The sequence below is a fragment of the Solea solea genome, chromosome 1 (assembly GCF_958295425.1).
Source record: "Solea solea chromosome 1, fSolSol10.1, whole genome shotgun sequence".
NCBI classification, from domain to species: Eukaryota; Metazoa; Chordata; class Actinopteri; order Pleuronectiformes; family Soleidae; genus Solea; species Solea solea.
In genome coordinates, this window is record NC_081134.1 from 13,868,366 (window position 1) to 13,889,613 (window position 21,248).

General features: G+C 42.6%; 2 protein-coding genes across 3 annotated transcripts in view; both read left to right on the forward strand.

Moving 5' to 3' along the window:
- The window catches only part of LOC131458162 (tensin-3-like), a 31,770-nt gene extending 24,544 nt beyond the window's left edge, over positions 1 to 7,226 (forward strand). Inside the window, exons 17-27 of the mRNA XM_058626990.1 lie at positions 142 to 274; positions 378 to 937; positions 1,019 to 1,105; positions 1,200 to 1,331; positions 3,118 to 3,213; positions 3,497 to 3,574; positions 3,991 to 4,068; positions 5,073 to 5,241; positions 5,330 to 5,398; positions 5,616 to 5,645; positions 5,897 to 7,226. Of these exons, the coding sequence (XP_058482973.1) occupies positions 142 to 274; positions 378 to 937; positions 1,019 to 1,105; positions 1,200 to 1,331; positions 3,118 to 3,213; positions 3,497 to 3,574; positions 3,991 to 4,068; positions 5,073 to 5,241; positions 5,330 to 5,398; positions 5,616 to 5,645; positions 5,897 to 6,041 (1,577 nt within the window). The 3' untranslated portion in view covers positions 6,042 to 7,226. The remainder of the gene's footprint in view (positions 1 to 141; positions 275 to 377; positions 938 to 1,018; positions 1,106 to 1,199; positions 1,332 to 3,117; positions 3,214 to 3,496; positions 3,575 to 3,990; positions 4,069 to 5,072; positions 5,242 to 5,329; positions 5,399 to 5,615; positions 5,646 to 5,896) is intronic.
- A 9,604-nt stretch (positions 7,227 to 16,830) lies between these two features.
- On the forward strand, positions 16,831 to 20,779 carry LOC131463963 (insulin-like growth factor-binding protein 3). 2 transcript variants are annotated; one of them, XM_058636166.1, is made up of 4 exons: positions 16,831 to 17,426; positions 18,005 to 18,255; positions 18,897 to 19,016; positions 20,637 to 20,779. In XM_058636166.1, the coding sequence occupies exons 1-4, from the start codon at positions 17,036 to 17,038 to the stop codon at positions 20,760 to 20,762; spliced, it is 888 nt and encodes a 295-aa protein (XP_058492149.1). In that variant the 5' UTR covers positions 16,831 to 17,035; the 3' UTR covers positions 20,763 to 20,779. The 2 variants fall into 2 exon arrangements, with proteins under 2 accessions (XP_058492149.1, XP_058492157.1); XM_058636174.1 differs by having other exon boundaries at positions 18,008 to 18,255.
- Positions 20,780 to 21,248: the final 469 nt, after the last annotated feature.

Below are 21,248 nucleotides of genomic sequence, written 5' to 3' on the forward strand. Positions count from 1 at the left end.
GATTTCCCATATCATATAATCTTATTTGTTTTTCTTTCCTTCTTAAGATTTATTTTTTATGTTTATTTGATTTAAAACACAAACAGCACCGTCTCGATTTTGTTCATAAACACGCCTGTTTGTTTTCTTGCCCTCACACAGAACCCCGGGAATATTCAGAGATGATTGGCCATGTTGGAGTTGAAAGTTTGCCAGACTCCTCCATCAGCTGCCACAGAATGCTAAATACAACCCACTCTGCCTCTATGGTTGGGACCCTTCAACAGACAGACAGGTAGAAAGTGATATCACTGTCTGATAGTCTTGGGTTTTTGTGATATTACCAAAGAGGAAACAATATTAATGTCCTTTGTACCTTTTTTTGTTCTCAAATCAAGCTCATGCATTGACCAGTCCTGGCCCGAGCATCCTGTCCTGACCCGCCACTCCTCCCTAAGCAGCTACAACTCATCCAGACAACCAGTGCAGCACTCCATGTCACTTGACTACGGCCACCATTCCCCTCCACTGCACCATCCCCTCATTCACCCTGCGCCCAACGCCCACAGCTCTCCCCGAAGCAGTCAGCGAAGCCGCATGGCTCGCTACGCTCCCACCCACAATCAAGCTCAAAGCTTCGGAGAGCAGGATGACTCTGGCGTTGGGTACGGCACGGGCTGCCCAAACTCCGGCTTGCCTTTGCTGGGAAACGGAGGCATGGACAGGGATATTTTGACATCCCTGGATGGGCAGAATCAGTCACAGATATCCCAGATGCTGCCCCCACTTCTGCCTGAAAAGAAGAGGACGTCAGATGGGGAGCATTCGTTGGGCACGGCCTCTCCGGCCCTCAGTGGGTTCTCAAGTCCCCACAGTGGGAGCTCTGTCAGTATTCCTTTCCCTAATGTTTTGCCTGACCTGTCATCTCAGACACCGCGCACAGCCTCGCCTCTGCCAGGTAAACCATGAACTGATGAAGAAACCATGGCCCCATTGGTATCATTTTATACAATTAACACAGTTTTATTTCTTTTTTTAGATGTACTAGCCAACAAGCAGTTGACTGTAAAATTTGTGCAGGACACTTCAAAATTCTGGTATAAGCCAGACATCTCAAGGGATCAAGGTAGGCCTTGTGCATCCACTTTTTCTTCTGAGTTATAAAAGAAAAAGATACAGAAGTGTAGCGTAGCCTCATTATTCTAATTCTCATCCCTCAGCCATTTTAGTCTTGAAGGACAAGGAGCCTGGCTGCTTCATCGTGAGGGACAGCCACTCCTTCAGAGGAGCCTATGGATTGGCAATGAAAGTGGCCACACCCCCACCCTCTGTTCTTCAACAGACTAAGAAAGGTAAGACACGTGACATGTGAATGACCCATGTTCTCTCACTGGACACTTCATTCAGGTACACCTGCTCAAACTACTTGTTATGCAATGTAGGCAAGTACAGTAGACGTGGTCAAGATGAATATGTTGAAGTTCAAAAACGAGCATCAGAATCGGGAAGAAAGGTGATTCAAGTTACTTTGGTTGTTGCAAGTATTTCGGATCTGGTCCAAAAAAGAGAAAATATCCAGGGAGTGGAAGTTCTCTGGACATTCTCCTCTGACCTCTGGCATTAACAAGGCATTTCCACTCATACTAGTTTGAAATGATAGAAAGGCAGCAGAAGATCATCTCTGAACACACGATACCTTGAACCTGGAAGCAGATGCAGCTACAGCAGCGGAAGATCACACAAGCTGCACACCACTTTATTTAGTGCCCCACTTACCTAATAAAGTGGTCATGGGGTGTACTGTGTTATTAGATTATTTCCTTCTTGCTTTTTTGGCACCTGTTTTGAAGGCAGAAGGTAAACCGGTGGTAGTCTTGTTTAGCACAATGACATGAAAGCAGCAGAGGAACACAGCAAGCGTGGTGTCAAGCTTCTCATCCCATTCTCAAAATTGAATACAATACAGATTGAATATGTATTTGTATGTAAATATGATATCAGGGATTGGTCGACCGGAGTTCATGGGAATCCTAAATCCCACAATCCCACACAAAGCCATCTACAGTTACAGCCCACTGTACTCGCCTTCATGGTGGAACATGAGAGTCCCCTCCTTCGTTTGTGTGTTTTTCGAGCTCCCGACTCTGTGTTTCTCTCCTGGGCATCGCTGCGACGAGGCCAAACAGACCCCTATTGGCAGTCCTCGATGTGCAGCTAAAGTTTCCCCCCTTCACAAAGAGTGTGTTGAGTCCTTAAGCTGACTCTGATCCAAGGGCCTTCTCCTGGGAAGCTCCCTGTCCCACTTAACTGTATGTCCAGGGATTGCTTTCAAAACAAGCTACTTGGATATAATCATTCTCAGTTTGTTTGTTTCAGGAAGTAGGGGAAGGGATTTATTATTTTTTTTAAATATTATTATTATCATGATTTATTAACATGATCTTCTGAAGGAATTTGCCCAGAAATGACCTGGCTATGTTCCACCATCAAAACAAAGACTAAGGGATCATCACTTTTTGTCCTTTTCAGAAAAGGACAAGAGAATGTTAAATCTCAGCCAAGGTGTAAACAAAGCACACTGGAATATTCTTAAAAACAACAACAACAACACACAAAGGATGCCCATATATCCTTCCTCAATCAGCCCACCACCGCGTTCAACCCTTTAATTTTATCCCCCACTCACACCTGTCCTTTTGTTTGATTCACCCCTCTGCAGTCCAACAGCACCTGTGGTGACATCATGACACGGTCCTTCTCCCCACTTTCAGCTCAGGGCATTGTGGCTCCTTAAAAGTGTGAAACCCAACCCACATTAAGGAGCTGGCCTTTCTCCAAGCCTTTGTATCCAGACATTCCTCACTCGAGACTCCTCCTGCTCCCTCAGAGGCGCTGCTGTTGAATCATAATCCCATTAATCTCCTGAGAGATTGAATGTGGTGATTTAATATGTTTTATGTAACTCTTCCAGGCCGGGAAATTACACGTCGTATTGCGATAAACGCTCAGAGCTATAATTTAGGTCGGAGGAAGTGTAGGGTGTTTCAGATGGATGGACAGTTTAGTTAGAAACCGACCACATACGGTTGTGAGGAAACACTTATGTCTCTATCCTTTGTCTGACCTTTTTTCCAACAGGGGGTGATATGTCCAATGAGCTAGTACGCCACTTTCTGATTGAGTGTACGCAGAAGGGAGTTCGATTGAAGGGTTGCCCCAATGAGCCCTATTTTGGTGAGTACTTGCTCAGTTTAAACTTCCATCTTGCAGTGTTGCCTCGCAACAGGGACATCTGCTGGCAGTTTGGCTACACTGCGCCAAAGAACAAGCATTCATGCACAACACTGCCCTCTTCTGGTGCACGGCAGTTGATTTGGTGTGTTTATGTGATTAAAACAGTCGGAACAACTGATTTTATATGGTTCTATTATTTCTTTGCTTACTGTAATACAATTTAAGTTTTTTAATTAAAATTTAATTTTTTAATAACTTTGATGTAAATGTCGTTCCTTTACAGGAAGTTTAACTGCATTGGTCTGCCAACACTCTATCACTCCCCTGGCGTTGCCCTGCAAACTCATTATACCTGACAGAGGTAAGTTTTAAAAACACAGTCACAAAGTTGTCTTTTCTTTGGGAACGTCATGTCTACAATAAAATAAATGAATACATCTTAGATTTTGCTATGCATGCCTGCTGAAGAGATTATATTATTAATACCGACAAACTGTTAAAACAGTTTAAAAGGAAGATCCCATTCATTTTGTTAGTAGGGGTGATACATTCTACAGTATTTGTTAACAATTTTCTTTCACTTCTCAACATTAATGCTGATCATTCTAAAAATCTGCTATTGTAGAGTGACAACAGGTCACTGAATCATGTTGTGAATCAACACATGTTTTGATTGATTCAATGGTTTTTGTTATTCTGTTGTTTTGTTATGGCCCATTGCTGTGTGTCTTTGTCACTAAATACTAGCACTGACGTTAATGCTTCTTTTGTTCGTAGATCCCCTTGAAGACGTTGTGGAAAGTAATTCACAAACGGTCATGAACTCTGCCGCTGAGCTGCTGAAACAGGGCGCAGGTAAGTGAGCATTCAACGTCACTCATAGATATTGTCATCATGACAAACCAGTGATGGCACTGTACTTAAATACTGGCACAGTCCTTGTAGACACGTTTGGAAATGGATGCGTACTCACATTTGAGTTATTTTCTCCTGCTGTTGTTATGAACTGATGTTGTCTGTTATGTCACAGAGGTTACTCCCATGTCTCCCAACAGCTCTGTAATGCACTGTCACTGTCCTAGTTTAACCCTGAGACCTGCTTTTTTTCCCTATACTATGTTAAAACATACACAGGGTTTCCCAACTCTGGTCCTCAGGGAACACTGCCCTGCATGTTTTAGAGGTCGCCCTGCTACAACACACCTGATTCAAATGAATGGCTCGTTATCAGGCTTCTGCAGCGCTTGATGACGAGCTGCTCATTTGAATCAGGTGTGTTGAAGCATGGGCGACCTCTAAAACATGCAGGGCAGTGTTCCCCGAGGACCAGGGTGGGGAAACACCGGGCTAGAAGAATGCGCATTATAGTGTCTTATATGCTTTTTTCCGCTCAACCTATAGGCAATCACATTCAATTACTATAATTTCTCATTTGTAAACACGTTGATTTTCAAAATCGAATTGAATTTGTGAAATTTGGAAATATGTCACAGCTCAAAGTTCGCTCGGCTTGTTTATTATGAACAAAAGCTATATAAAAAACAGTCTATTTTGTGACTTCTCTACAGTTAACACTACTCTCCGTTTAAAATTAATCATAACTTTGACTCAAATACACATAAAAAGATGAAAAACTAATTTTTTGTCTACTGTTAACATTACTGTTTTTAATTTTATTTGAAACTGAAAACTGTATAAGCTGGTCTGTCATTAAAAGTAAAGTGCCATTGAGTCTCCTTTTAAAGAATTGTGCTAATAAAATGATTATTATTATTTGTAAGTAATAACTATAGACACTTCAGTTATTTATACTGAGCTGGTGTAAACTGAGTGTAATTTGAATCTGTGTGCCCATGCAGCCTGTAACGTGTGGTTCTTGGGATCAGTGGAGATGGAGTCCCTGACAGGCGTCCAGGCCGTACAGAAGGCCACGAGTATGACACTGAGCTCCAACCCTCCACCAACGTCCACTGTGGTCCATTTCAAAGTTTCCTCCCAGGGAATCACCCTCACTGACAACCAGAGGAAGTACGCTGCAAACACACAATTACACCACACTCGCAGTACGAGAAGAGGTCCACTTATCACAATAACCATAATTCTGTCTCTTTTTTAGGCTCTTCTTCAGGAGGCATTACAATGTCAATACGGTCATATTCTGTGCGTTGGACCCTCAAGACAGAAAGTGAGTATTTAAAGTCTGCGAGCACATGTCACTGAGTGTTAGTCATGGATATTGGTGCACAAACCTGTTATTACTCCCAAGAAGGCGTGGCATGACAAAATGTTTCTTAGGAAAATTACAGCCTGAGCAAGAAATGACATAAGCAAAGGAATATCAACAAATCAACCCATGGAAATAAAGCAAATTCTCATGTATCCTTTTTTCTCACTAAACATAGGTGGAAGAAAGATGGCTGTACCTCTGCAAAGTAAGTAAATGAATGCTTCAGAAAGTAGGCAGCGCTCTTCACTCTCTTCAGACTTTACTGTGTTGTGTGTTGTGTCGGACTCAGTTTTCACAGTGTTATTATAGATAATAAATAATGTTTTTGTTGCCATTAAAATGAAATGGACATTATCTATGAGTGAAGAGGTAGAAACATCTTCTGAACTGTTATTTTTTTTAAAAGGGACTTGGCTTAGTTTGAGGCTCTCAATTACACTGCTCTACTCTTTGCAGGATCTTTGGCTTCGTGGCGAGGAAGAGCGGCACTTCCATGGACAACATTTGTCACCTGTTTGCCGAGCACGATCCCGAGCAGCCCGCAAGCGCCATCGTCAACTTCGTCTCTAAGGTGATGATCAGTTCACACAAGATTAAGTAGAGACTCGGCGGATCGCAGGCTAAGAGCCTGAACAACAAATAAATGCTGAGCAAAGACTGAACAAGGGACACGATGTTTGGACCGAAGATGATGACGTGACCTGGATGTTAACTGGATATTATACTTACACTGTTATCACCTACCAGCATTATGGCATTATCCTTTTAAGGTAAAAAATCTAAATGAACTGTAAATTAGCCAAATACGTTAGATAACGTCAAAATCACGTGAAATACAGTATGTTATAATTTTCTACTGATCTGATGAACTGTAACGTCTCATACAGCAAGATATACTTTTCATTTCCATCATATTTCAAGTACATACGTAAAAGCTGCTTTTCTTAGTCATGTATATAATTTTTTTTGTATGGACAAATCAAGAAAATCCTTTGTTTGCATGTTACTGTTTTTCTTATATTTAACCCCGCCCCCCCCCAAAAAAATAATCATTTAAGCTATTTACATTCTGTAAAGTTGTAGTCATTACATCTCATTTGTATAGCATGCAACATTTAGTCTCGGGGGTTAAAATGTGCAAAGGAAGTATATCAAAATGTTGTGTTTGGACTTTATAAACTTATTTTATCTATGCAATTATTATTACTTTATTGTCGAAACCAAGGCCTTCTGTACATGTGCAGCATGTACATGGCGTCTCTGAAGTTGTTGAATCGTTTTCGTCGATGTTTGTTTATATGATAACTCATCAAAGCTGCCAGTTTATGTGTGTGTGTGTGTGTGCGCGCGCGCGAGTGAACCATAGAAACATATTTTATTGCTAATATATATTGACAGAAGTTGGTTTAAATACACACCAGTACGTTGTGTTCAAGATTCCGCTCACATCTGCCAAATTCTATTAAAAAAATAACGTGTACTAAAGTAACTCAGTGTCATAAATACTGACCGTTACACTGAGCGAGCTCTGGAGGAGAAGTAAGATGAAAGAAAGCGGCCCCGTGTTAGAGTTGCACACATTAAGTATTTGACATATTCAGTCAGTCATCTGTCAATGACGTATACAAATGACGCTGTACTTTCTCTGCGAGAAAGACACAAACGTTTAATAACCCATTGAATTGCTATTGTATATGAGACGATGACAAAAACACACATTCCTTTTTAGGCAGCCATTTTATCCAGAGAGGGACCTTTCACCACAATAAAGCTCTGTTTATATTCATCCATTGTTTATCATTTCCATGACTTTATTATCTGTACCTCATACTTATCTCACACAGTACTGTGCCTCTGTTTATAACAAGCATCATGTGAACGGTGTTATTTGTATATTGATGTTGCTTCTTTTCTTTTTTTTATGTGTCCTGTAAATAAACAAAAGAAAACATTTATAATCTAAAAGTGAATGTTGAACAGTTGTTTTTTGGATTTTGCGCTCTCTCTAATAGCATATGAATCTAGTTTTGTATGGCTACAGCTTCTCATCTAAAATTCTATTATATACTTTCATACTAATAGTTATTTTCGGTCATTTTGTTTATGTTTTTGCAATTGCTTCGTTATTTGAACAATGCTTGGCTTGGCGAATTAAGACTCAGGCCTCACATTTTTCTTAAATCCTGGGAAGTTTTCCAGCTTAATTGTCCTTCATCAGTAGCAATGACCTCACAGTGCATAGCAGAAAAGTGCATGTACTGTCACTGAAGAGAAGGGAAGAGTTGCAGTTGAGTTTGCAGCCAGCAGAGGTCACTACCAACACAAAACCTGCACATGAGAGGAATGGTTTGTAATATAGTTTGTTTTCCACTTTTTTCCCTTAGGTGAACTGGTAATAGTGTGTGTGTGTGTGTGATACCTGTGTTTTTGGCACATGCATACAGTGCATTTTCATTCGTCTGTGGCTGTGTACTCGCACTTATCCACCACACAACACATGTCCACTGTCTCTGAAGTGAAGTAAAAGAGGAGCCATGCCTCCACACAAGCCAGGACAAGCTACTGTAATGGTGCCGAGAGGGGATACAATTGCACAGCCAAGCTTAAGAGGGAGGAAAGGTATAATGGGACAGGACTAACCCCACCCCACCCCCTCCACTGTCCCCCCTGCAGGTAGTGAAAGTGAAGAATTCCCGGGGTGGGCAGGAAGGAAGTGAGGGCCCAGGTGTGGCAACTGCACAGAGCCCAGAGCCCATCCTCCTCTGTTATTTAGTGCGCGGTGGCCTCGGACTAAAAGAATCTGGGGAAAGTCCAGAAAAACCAAGCAACATCATTGGAATACAGAGCAAAAGCTGTCAGAAGAGACAGTATTTCACACAGGTAATAACAGTGTGTGAAACCATGAGAGAGCTACAGTGGAGATACTGCACTAACTCTCCTTCAAGTTTGATTTACATGTCTCAATATTTACTTTTTTTTTTTTACCAAGCATATCATTAATATGGGAGACCTATGTAAAGGGGAAAACACCACCACTACTGATGAGTATCTGCAACATAATCACACCTATTGTGTCTAATATAAAGCCTGTCACATGCAGTACAATAACCAACTTGCCCGTAAAATGCCGCCGCTTTACACGACTGAGGCCAATCTTGTTTATCAAGCGGACAGAGCGCACCCTCAGTCCACGAGCAACCCCCTCTCTAAAAGCTCTGCAGAATTTTTAAGGACCACTTAATTAGAGGGGCAGGGCTCATCTTTTTCCTCCGAGGCACAACAAAGGTTGGGGAGCAAAAATAGAAAGTGCATTCTGGGATGGCTGCACAATTTGAGGCCCCTGTTTAGCTTTCACCAGACCATGAAACCACAACACGCACTGTGAGATAAACTGAGCTCTCATATTAGGCCAAAGCTCATGTCGGGTCAAACGAGGAGATGTTATGTATATGTATATACGCAGAGGTGGAAAGTAAGGAATGACATTCACTCACGTGGCTGTAATTAAGAAGGTTTTTTTTGTGAACTTGTACTTTTTAAAGTCATTTTACTTAAGTATGTTGTTGTTTTTGGAGGTACTGTACTTCACTATATTTTAAATCACATAAATGAGTGGCCTTAATTAAAGGTGACCTGGCGTTAATTAAGGTCCCTGAGTGAGGGAGAAAGTTAAAGCTTTTGTGACCTTTGACCTATTTTGACTGATACATTTTTATTTTGTCAGCACTTTCACTTTTGCATTTAATTAAAAACAATTCATGTGAGATTTGTGTCTGCTTGTTCTTTTTGCACGACACAAGAAAGAACCTTGTTAAAAAAGTTACTAAGTGACATTTGGTACTTAATTGGATCAAAGTAGTGGTACTTTTACTTGAGTAGAGTATTTCAGTACTCTTTCCACCTCTGTGTATATGGATATGAAGGCATTATTAGATTAGATTATTCTGCAGAATTCTAAAATAAATACATAACTTAAAATTGCATGTGTCCCAGTGATATATCGCTGTCCTGACTGCACTAACATGTGACCTCTAGAGGTTGCACGCTTAAGATACTCAGGAGATCACAGTTATGGTGACGTTTAAACTACGAACAATAAGCCACGGGGTCAAGTGCTTGCTGGTTCATGTTTCGTCACAAGTGACAGTTTGGTGCGACACAGCCGCGTTAAATCAATAACACCTTCATCATGTTCCACATGATGTTCTTATACTGAATTTTGGTGTGTTATTGGACATAAATGTAAATATTTTTCACACAAGAATTAAAGTTATTTTGATCCTTCCAGAAGAAGATTTCAATTTCCAGTTGTCTGGACATGCATGCATTCAGTAATTTGATACTGTTACCATAAATATGCCAAAGATTAATTGGAATTTGTTTCTTCGTTACGTTTCAAATTAGTTGAGCTACTTAACAATCTTTTCTTATTTAATAAACAATCTGCAGGTACAGTCAAATGCAACGCGAGCGGGAATCACTGCTGTAAAGGGACTGTGATTTTAGCAGGAAGCAGTGAAATGATCTTAAATGACACAGCATGCATGTACAGTATGTTGAGTAGATCCCTTACATTTACTCTTTTCTCCCCTTTGACGTCTTCCACTTTATTCAATAATATCAAATATGGATTAAATAACGGGCAAAAAAAAAAAGATAAAAGTAATGTGACTTGCATACTGACATGGTAGAAGGCAAATCAGATGAAGTTGTCAGGGTTGGGAGAACCTGTCGGCTATCATGTTGAACACAGTCCGTCTTTTCTCTCCATTTCAGCACCAGGCCACACCTTGAAAGCACAGACCACCATCACTTATAAAATAAATGGAGCATTGTAGGGCCTGTCTGATATCTCATTGTCTACCAGCTGCAATTTTGTCTTTGTTCACGATGAGTGATGGCGTGTCTGTGTCAGTGAGGAAATGAGGCATGACCGTGAGAGAATAAATGACACCTATTAATGTCTGTTTGGATTGTATTTAAATTGTTTTACACCGTCACTGGGGATCAAAAGCAAAACGATATGTAGAATTAAGCCCAATACAAGTATGCTTTCCGTGTTAAAAAAAACTGTATGGTATGTCTTGTTATATACAAATCTCCTTTACCAAACCACTATCAAATCTCACACACTACTGATTAAGCCCATCAGCTCTACACAACCCTCTCTGTCTGGCAGTTATTTAACCATTTAGGAATACGGTGCTGAGAAGCTGACGTCACAAACGTGTGGCGCGCTGGTGAACCTGGTCTGTGATTGGACGGCCGTTCTATCCTGAGGATCAATTATGGTAGTCCTGAGAACTACCATAATGACAAGTATATGGGCGCAAATCTCTATTTCTCTGCTTTCCAGTATCCATCCGTCTTCTACTTCTTTATCCTCCACATGAAGGTCGCACGGGGTGCTACGCCAATCTCAGCTGACACCCTGGACAGATCGGCAGTCCATAGTTTTGGAATTTTCTAGATATCGCGATATAACAGTCTAGGAGTTACGATAATGAGAAGTACGCATGGCAAATCCTGTCGGCGATGACAGGATGGTAACAGAAGGGTCAAAATTCAATTCTGCTGCTTCTTCTCCCCACCAAACCCTGCGCTGCTGGTACTGCATATATACACAAACACTCCCTCAGTCAGGTCTGAAAAAAATGTTCACATGAAGGACGTAGCAAAAAGGTACGGTGCAATAATGTCTCCGTTCATGACAACCAAACAGAGGCTACTAAACTAAAATCCCCCCCATAGTGACGCACTGCAGCTTTAAATAACAAGGTTTGAGAAAAATCAGACTGTATGTTCTGCAGCTGAGGAAATGTGTGCATGCATATGTGATTACACGTTCAAAGGTGTGTGTACAAGAAGTTATACAGACTAAGGAAGTGATACAGTCTTGGGGGTGCAGTGGCGGGGGGGTGGGGGGTGATTCGGGGCCCAAAGTGAGCGGCGCCACTCTCAGCCCACTTCCGAGCGCTCTGCAATCCGTCAGGCTGAGTGCTGAGAGCTCCTCTCTCTCTCTCTCTCTCTCTCTCTCTCTCCCTCTCTCTCTTTCTCTCTCTTTCGCCGTCCTCCACATCGCTCAGGCGTAATTACAGCCTTGGACTGCCTCAGGGGCCAAGCCTCCAGAAACAGGGACCATGACAGCTCCATGAACAGACCACTCCAAAAAAATAATTAACCGACCCTGGAGTTGGATGAAAGGTGGCCTTTGCCCTTTTGGCTTTTTTGTCCACTATTCCAACCACATCTAATAATCGGATAATTGTCAGAGCTCTGTATGGGTGCCAGTCAGAGCGGAATCAAAGGGAAGAGATGATCATATTAATCAAAACAAAGACCTTTACATCCAGTTCATCTGTGATGAGAGCCTGTTTCAAAAAGCTCTCAGGACAGGACAATTATGAGACAGCCATGAGACTATTGGGGCAAAAAGAATAACAGTGCCCTTACCAGACTAGTCATGTGATCTGCCACAGTCTCATTTCTGAACAGATTCTACCCGCTCCTCATGAACACTTGCTTTCCGGACACATGGACTCTTACAAGCCATCCCCAAAAAAGGAAAGGGAGCTGATTACACACATTCTCACACACAGCTAATTAAACTTAGGTCATTTTCAATCTGTGAGCTCTGGCTTTTGCTGCAGATTTGTGTACATCGCTAAGGTAACACCATCCGCTGTATCTCTGTGATGAACTCAAATACAAAATCACACTCAAGAGTACCAGATGTGGGGTGCGCTACCAAAAGAAGCATGATTCCATGTGGCATGCAGAAAAAACATACATCTGAGGGTTTTTTTTAATAGAAGGAATGCTAGGCATCCTGTGCAGACATGAATAATGTCAACTATGTAAAATAATGTAAACTATTTTTATCACTGCCATAGATTAACTTTGCATAATATCTCAAGTGAATCGGGCCTCAACAGATGGAAGTTGCTGTTAAATTAGAATTACCACCCAGAGGTTGTATACTCTGCTGGCCAATGTTTTTTTTTCCAGTCTTATACAATATGTTGAAGACAAAAACATGTTTTATGGCCACTGGGACTTTTAAGATATACAGTAGATATGGAACATTTTGGCATTACAATATTTCAAATCTACAAGACTAACGTTATATAGTTTGTTGAAAAGTGGATTTACATTAGACAAAACATTTCCATCACTCTTTAAAACCACAGATATCTATTGTGCATCTCACTTGTTCACTACTATTTGTAATTTGTTTGTTTGTTAAATACATACAGACTTGCTGTTTGCTGTGCATTCTGCCACCAAAGTTCTGCACAAAACACAAACACATAGAGAAACCAAGGAAGACAACAAATCCCATAATTCAACACCGTCCAATAACTAGGTATTTTGTTATTGTCATGATTGAGTGACAGCTTGTGGTATAAATGACTACTGTACATTTAAATTTTCACCTCTAGACCAGGGGTGACAAACTAATTTTTAGTTCCTGGGCCGGACCAGTCAGATAATAGCATATAAACACATATTTCCTTTGTTTTACATTATCTTTACACCAAAGTTCCCCCAATTGGGGGACACTGAGAGGTTCTGCGTAAAAGATTCATGAAGAAGGATCACGAGAAAAGTGAGAGAATATGAGAGAGAATATATTGATGCTGGACATCAAATTAAACAACAGAATCCGGGCTACAAGGCTGTATAGAAATATGACAAACACAGCTCAAACACAGCTCAAATAATAACTAAATGAAGTACTACATCTCAAACTTTCTACAGAACCGCTGCATCAACAAAAATGAAAGCTGAGACTCCGCTGTTTCTGACAGTAGTCAGAGCAGTCTACAACAAAGCATTACGGAGATCAAAGAATAAAGACAACGTACAAAACCTTTACAATTGCTCTTACCTTTGACGTTTATCCATTGCTTTTTCAGTGAAAACAAAACGGACTTCCTGTGTTACACTTAAAACATTCCTGGCGTCTCAAACTGAAGTAAGGATCCTAGGGGAAAGGCAGTAGCGTCACATGTGGGCGTTCTGCTGTTTCTCATTGGCTAATGTAGCTGTCAATCAAGACTACAGCGTGCTTCTATTGGCTGTAAGGAGGCCAATGATGTCGATCATTCATATAGACCCACCCCTCGCTGAGATACGGGCCAGTAAAGAGAGAACACAGCTCAATTGTGCCATCTGGTGTTCGTTTTTGGAATTGAAAATATATAGAAGTCTGCAGGAACTTTGAAACAATGCCACAAACTGTTTTATTTGAACACTAATGAGGATATAAAAGTGAAATAAGTTGAAATAAGCTGTTTAATACATGAGAAAATACAAATGAGGCCTCGCCTGTACTTGTCACATGTTGTACTGTGAGTTGTTTTTTTTCAGACGAGCCTGAATTCTTTTCATTTTTATGGTGTGTCATCTTCATTTACTCATGTACTGATATTTTACACATTGAATCCCACAAGTGTTCAATTTACTATGACACCCACAGTATTCAAATAGACCTAAACAACCTAAAATGTCTTGAGATAAATACCATTAAATGGTAAACTTAAGCATAATATTGTTGAAATTGCACGCGTGCATTGCAACTTACAAATCCCAGTGGAGCTACAAAGGCACAAACATCTAGAACTGAGATTGTATTTTCAACAAATTCATTCTGCGGTTTGCCGCTCTATAGACTCTCAAATGAAGCAGTTAATCTGTGAGTCAAAGTGAACGTTTGCGCCAATGTTGAAAATATTCTCTTGATAAAAACAGGCTGTGGAGGTCACAGTGACCTTGACCATCGACGTGTAATCACCTCCTCCTCACGTCTAAGTGATCGTTTGTGCCAAATTTGAAACAATTCCCTCCATGAAATGCTATGCTGACAAGAAAGGGACGTATGGACAAAGAACATCAAAACAAAAAACCATAATGCCTCCAGCCTTGTCTGTCACTGGCACTATAAAGCACCAGCATGAAAATAACTGCTCACAGTGGCTCCCAACACCTATTAAGTAGCACTTTTATATTTAGCTTAGGGCTTCAGTGCTACAGCTGACAGTAAACTGCATCCTGGCCACTGGATCCAGTGAAGGACACTTTGAGTGAGCGTGTCAGAATTGTTCAGGTCATCTTTAAAAGTGTCGAAAAAATTGGCCCCGGATTAAGATTAGACAAGCAGCTGTGGCCGGGCCAGTGTAGCCTCTGACAGCAGGTTACGTTAAACACATGTACAGTAATATCCTGTGTGTGTGCAAAAGCACATTCTTCACACTCCCGCTTTATTGAGTGGCTGCTCTGTGGGACGACATTCCTCCAGTGCATTACTCCCTCTGAACGATGTGCTCCTCTGCTATTCTGAATATGCACAGGTGGCTGAGAGACCCCCTTCCACACAGCTCAGAGCGGAGGAGAGGGAGGAAAATCAGCAGGCTTTCTTTTTTTTTTTTTTTCAGCATATGAAACAAATGTTTAGCATTCCTCAGAGTGCTGCTCTGCTGTAGACCTGTCTGTTAACAGGCGGCAGTACGCCAGGGCTTGTTGGCAGCTGATTTGACTTTGGGGTCCAAGAGAACTGTACACCTCGCCTCTCCCCTGCTGTTATTCTTTTGAGGTAATTTGGATGTTCTGCGCCCCGTCATCTGAAACCAATTAATAGGAGGACCTAAAAATGCTACAGATGTAATTACGTAGGAATTTTCTCACTTACACATGTGGTATGTGTCCTTACTTTAAGGTCTGTGCTTTGTGGCATTCACTAACGTCCAAGAACAGGCCCAGCTATGTCACACATCCTAACAAGTTTCAAAGACCACTTGCCTTACTGTATGTTGGAGAAACACGAGGCATGCGAGGGGCATTCTTTGTGTGACATAAAATCAAAAACACTGGATATCAAATGGCAGGTCATCTTGACTTGAGTAGATAATCTGGCACAATTATATTTTGACTTTCATCTCTCCAGCCTTTGTTGAAAAAAAAAGTAAACAAAGCCATAGCTCTACGGAATGCCCAGATTTTAAGTAAATAAACATTGTATCACCTACAAACAGATGTTATCAAGTCTTTAATGACAATAAACATGTTCATTAATGAGCAGAGCGCTTTATATTGATACACATTATATTATTAGATTAGATGTGGAAGCAGCATTTTCATATTTTAGATGGCTACAGACACTGTTGACTGGTTTAATCTGCAGAAATGCCAATTAATTTGCTTTATGCTGATATCATGCTGCTAAATTATCATATAAATACACTGTGATTCAAGTATAAGAAGTAGTAAGCAAATGAGGGCGAATAGAAAAAGTAATTGATGTGATACTTATATTATTATTTTTTTTGAAGTGTGGTTGTATGAGGTATTGACACATTATCAGCACTACCGCGGTCATTTGCATGACCCAACATGGCTGCCACACAACAGGGACTGCAGGGGGGAAAAGGGAAAGGGTTGAGCCTCTTAACAAGACTCTTAAGACTTCTTAAGACTCACCTCATAAAATCTACACCTGCTTATGTCTGCGATATCTTAAGAATGTGTGTTTGCCGCTTTTTTCTTGCCGTTTGAGAGTCATTTCCGTCTGGAAACTGAAAGTTTGTGAACTACTCTCTTTCCCCTGCACCAAAGTCTCTCTCCTGTTTCCCTCATGAGCTAATAATGCAGATTTTCTCCATTATCTTTGGTGCAGGAAAATGAGCAGTTGACAAACGTATTATTTCCCAACCAGAAAAGCTGTCTAAAGGTAAAATAACACATCACATTCTTATGATATTGTAGAAGGCACATATTGTCAGGGAGAGTGGGTGTCTGTGCCCCTGGGGCTGGTTCATGGACACATCAGTGCATGCATCAGTGTGCATTCAAACTTGAACTATCCCTTTAAGTACTTAAGTACTTTTGTTATAATCCACATTTTTCATGTCTACATATTCATTACTTGTTTCTGCTTGTCCTGTAATAATTATGGGTTGGCTTCAGTTGATGCATTCAAATCACTTAAAATCACATGTCAGATCAATGGAAAAAGTCACGTGAACATAGTGAGCATTCTCTTCCCCCCTTCACCTTATTTATTTAAGTGTAAAGGGCATCATTGATAAACAACAACACACACTGGCGCCCCCTATGAACGAATCTGCACATAGCATTCGGGGCTTCTCTAAATGAGACCTGATAATGTTGCTCTTGGATTTGCATAAATATTTCCCAGAATGCATGTCTAAAAACCTGATTTTTTTTTTTTTAATGATGCAGAAAATCCAGACCTCAACCAAATCTCCTAGGAGCTTAGATAAAAAGTAAAATTAAAATGACTGGGCAATCATTTTTCTTGCAGCCCATTTATTTCAATCCGAATTCTTAGAGAGCCATACATTAACTGTAACCCTGCTGCTGCTGCTGCTGCTGCTCCTCCAGCACACTTATCTGGTGGTTTAAAAGGCATAACGCAGGCGAGGCAATTCATCAGTAGACCACAAGCTATTCGGGGGTGTGACTACAGTTACTGGTGTCTATATATTGAGATGTTTTGGCCGGTGGCTTTAAGTAAATGAGAGAGAAGCTGCCCAGAGAAAAGTCACCACAGTGCTTTCCTCTCTTTGACACCATATGCTCCAAGACGCCGCAATGGATTCCTGCTTTCGCGCACTCTGCATGACTTTTGTCCTCGCCTCGTTCACGCGGAGGTCAGGTGCGCTCGGACCTGTTGTCAGATGCGAGCCGTGTGACGTCGCAGCGCGCCTTTTGTGCAAACCCTTGCCCAAGGACTGCGCGGAGAGAGTCCGCGAGCCAGGCTGCGGCTGCTGCATGACCTGCGCGCTGAGCTTCGGTCAGCCGTGCGGCGTGTACACCGGGAGATGTGGCTCCGGACTGACATGTCAACATCAGCCCGGCGAGACGAAACCTCTGCAGGCTCTGCTGGAGGGACGGGGGATGTGTGCGAACGCAACTCACAAGAGAGCGACCGTCAGACCGACGCTTCCAGTCAATGAATTACCAGGTAAAGACTTGTGCGCGCACACCGTCAATCCACATGTGTCCCGGAAAGCTGTACAGACCTGGACCTTTAAGCTCCAGATGTGTTGATAACACCTGGATAGATTGTTGTTGTGGCATGATTCACGTGTCAAATGATGCTGACCAATAGAATAAATAAATAAATAAATAAATGGGTGGATGATGGGACAGGTTGAAGGTCATTTAAGATTTTGATCTCTACCTTTTAGACTAACAAAATAAATGTGGAACTTAATGCCAGGAAAGGTGGGAGGACCCGAGCCTCTCTGCATCATTTAGCAAAGACTAAGTGCTGATTTTTCAGGTTAGGATGCTTTTGAATCGTTGTCCTGAAATAGACTAACTTAACTGTTTACGAATAGCCCATCGAATAGACACTGAATGAGCTCTAATGTTTAGGTAAACAAAAAAAAAACACATTTGTGTATGTGCATGTTTCTCTAAATATCCTGTCAAAATGGAAGGATGAATATGGCTTCAGGAAATCATCACAAATGCAAATATACACGTACACGTTTTGTGAATCGACACAATAAAAACACGCTGTTCCTCAAACTTCAGCAGAGAGCATGGACAACCAGGACAAGGAGCGTAATGCCACTGGCCCAGGCCTCCAGGTGTTGTACAGCACCCACAGACCCTCGGGACCCGTGAGACCTCCGCTTCACCCTTTCTCCCCCTCTGCCAAGTCAGAAGCCCTGAGACAGGAGCAGCAGAAGCGAACCCAGAGCTTTAAAGTGGACGAGCTCCCGGGACCACTCATCACAGACCAACAAAACTTCTCTCTGGAGACCAAACAGGAGCCTGAGTATGTAAGTACCACAACCAATATTTTTCTGTCTTCAGAGCACCCTGGAGGAATGTTTTTCTCTTCTTCCTCTGTGTTTTGGTGCTTCCCCCCATCCCCCCCCCCCCTTTTGTGGGTGAAGAGATGTTTTGGGTAGCGGTGCATGCGGACGGTTGGCAGACATCACGAGCAGTAGAATGGCATGGCAGCGAGCGGGTACGATGGCCCTGCGGCTGACCTGGGTCAGGCGGTTGTTTGGCCACAAGGCGTCCGCGTGCCGGGTGCACTGAGAGCCAGCAAATGATGGATTGGGCTATGTGAGTGGCTGTTGGGAAGCCCTGCTGCTATTTCGATCTCCTCTTTGGACAGAGAAGTGAGCACACGCAAGTAATGGGGTTTGACCGGCTGCTTTGATTAGTGACTGGAGTACTTGGACTTGAGGACAAGCCTTTTGGCTCTGCCTTTGAGCTCTTTGAATTCACTCGATCCCCATCCTAAGCAGCTTTGGCAAAATGTTAAGCCCCCGACAAGTCGCTCAGATGAAATCACTGCATCTCACCTCTTTCGTACTGCAGCCCTCACTGTTTTAAAAGTATTACAGCAGACTTGTGTGTGTGTGTATCATGGGAAGTGCACTAACTTTCTAACGTTTCTCCTCCTCTGTAGGGTCCCTGTCGGAGAGAGATTGAGAGCATTCTCGGCAGCCTTAAAATTACAGACATTCTCAACCCCAGAGGTTTCCGCATACCAAACTGTGACAAGAAGGGCTTCTATAAGAAAAAGCAGGTAAAGCGGCACAATGTGAGGACCACTGTTTGACACTGACAGCCGGACAGCCACAGATCCGTGCAGTCTACATATCGTTGACTTGATAAAACTCCCGACTGCTTTACGACTTGTATAAAAAACACGCTGGAGTCTAGTGACTCAAACTTCAGGTCTCCTGCAGCCCAATTACAGATTTGTAGCTGTCCTTCTGTGTTCATTGGTAGCTATTAGAGCCTCATCACTGCACCACCACACCAGTGAGGTAGACCCTAGCCACTGACTCTGGAGACAGGAACCACAGGGGCCAAACCCCAGTGGGGTTGACGGCTGGGACGATGGCCGTCTAACGGGAACCCTCCCAGGGAGACAGACGTCAAGGTGGCCGCCGGCACCCGATGTGCTCGCCCCATAATTGCTGGACTTTTCAGAGGCAGGCCCAGAAATAGAGCTGCAGCCATCCCCACACTCACATGGTTCACCCACGATCGGGTTGTAATAAATGAGTGGTTCTGACGCATTCATATGGAGGCACTTAGGGCTCCCACGCCACTGCATCACTAAGGCAGCTTTTCTTATTACATAGCAGTCCCTCCTGCTTAATGGAAGTGTTCTTTTTGACCTGCAATCATCTCATAACCAGCCTCACAACGCTGGGCTCATTGTCTTTGTTTATGTAGAACGGACTTAGTGTACCTTGCTGAGCCCTCGGGCGCTGGAGGAGTGGCAGACATTTCATTCGTCGGTTAGTTTAATTTAGACGTTTGCTTGATTTTAAGCAAAACATCTCTTATTACAGCTCCTAATAACAGTAAAGGCCTCATGGAGGCAGCAGCCACCTCTGTAGAGTAAATCCCGCTTAAATATTTGCTCATTGCACGTGTTTTGCCACCAAACGATTTGTTTTGTCCGCGAACCGCGCATTTCTGCGCGTCAAAAGATGCAGACATGACTCTACAAGTTCCTCCTCTTTCCAAAAGGTCTGTGCAACAGGAGTCTAACCCTAACCCTAGCAAGAGATTTCTGTCTCAGCTCAGATCAGACTCTCAATCATCCCCTGCTGAAATATGGAGCAAAAACAAGGATGTCTTCCTCTCTGCATCAGCTGTGACTCCTCAGTGAAGCAGCAGCAGCAGCAGCAGCAGCGCAGTTGCTTTAGCCCTTGAAATGAATGGCTACATGTTTTACTAGAGTGGAGGTTGACCTTTAGTAAAATTGGCAGTAAAATAACAGCCCTTGGGTAGCTCCACAGACTCTGTAAGTCATTTGTAGTACCCATAATTTGGAGCTGTGGGGTATAATCAGCAACAGATGATTCGTCCTGGCCACCAGCTTCTGAAAATAGATCTTGGTTCTCAGTTGTTCACAAACGGGACTAAGCAAATATTTTACCAGGTTTCTGTTTACCTTACAGGTCTCTATATGTGTGTGTAACAGGAGGTAGACCATAAAGGCAGCTCAAAATACCACAGTGTGTTGGATAGCCAAGGCTCAGTCGACTCAGCACAATCTGACCATTAATGCCCCCTAACTATCGCTGCCCTGCTTCATTGAGCAAAGTGGCCTGTTAGCCATAATGCTACACAGTCAAGACGATTTACAATTTTCCTCCTTTCACCTTGTCCCTTCCTTCACTTTCAGTGCCGTCCATCTCGAGGCAGAAAGCGCGGCTTCTGTTGGTGTGTGGACAAATACGGGCAGCCTCTGCCAGGTTTCGATGGGAAGGAGCGAGGAGACACCCAGTACTACAACTCCGAGAGCCAATAGGAACAGAGCAGGACGGAGGGAGGGAGGGAGGGTGGGTGTGAGAGCAAGAAGAATTGTAAACAAACGGAAACACTGAGGATATTGGAAGAGAGGTCAAGAGATGGCTCGACCGATATGTGGATGTTTGCTATTTCTATCTGTTGCCTGTGGGACCTTTTTTCTGAGGCGGTGCAAGGGAAACAGAGGAAGAGGAGCAGGAGGAAGGAAGGAAAAAAAAAAAGTGTTTCAGACACGGTCTGTGCTTCTGTGACACATGGACACTTTATAAGCTGTTTGACTCCAACTCAACCTGGACGGGCATCTGAGAGGACGATTTTCGGATTATAAGACACGGGGAGGGAAGGGACATTTGTGCTCGTCACAGACAATGATCAGAGTGCTCTCTATTTACGCACAATCAACGCGACACTGCACACGTACGCGTTTGTGATGTGTAATCATAAGTTGTGTGCCCGTTATTTGTCATAAAGCCATCGTGTGAGGCCA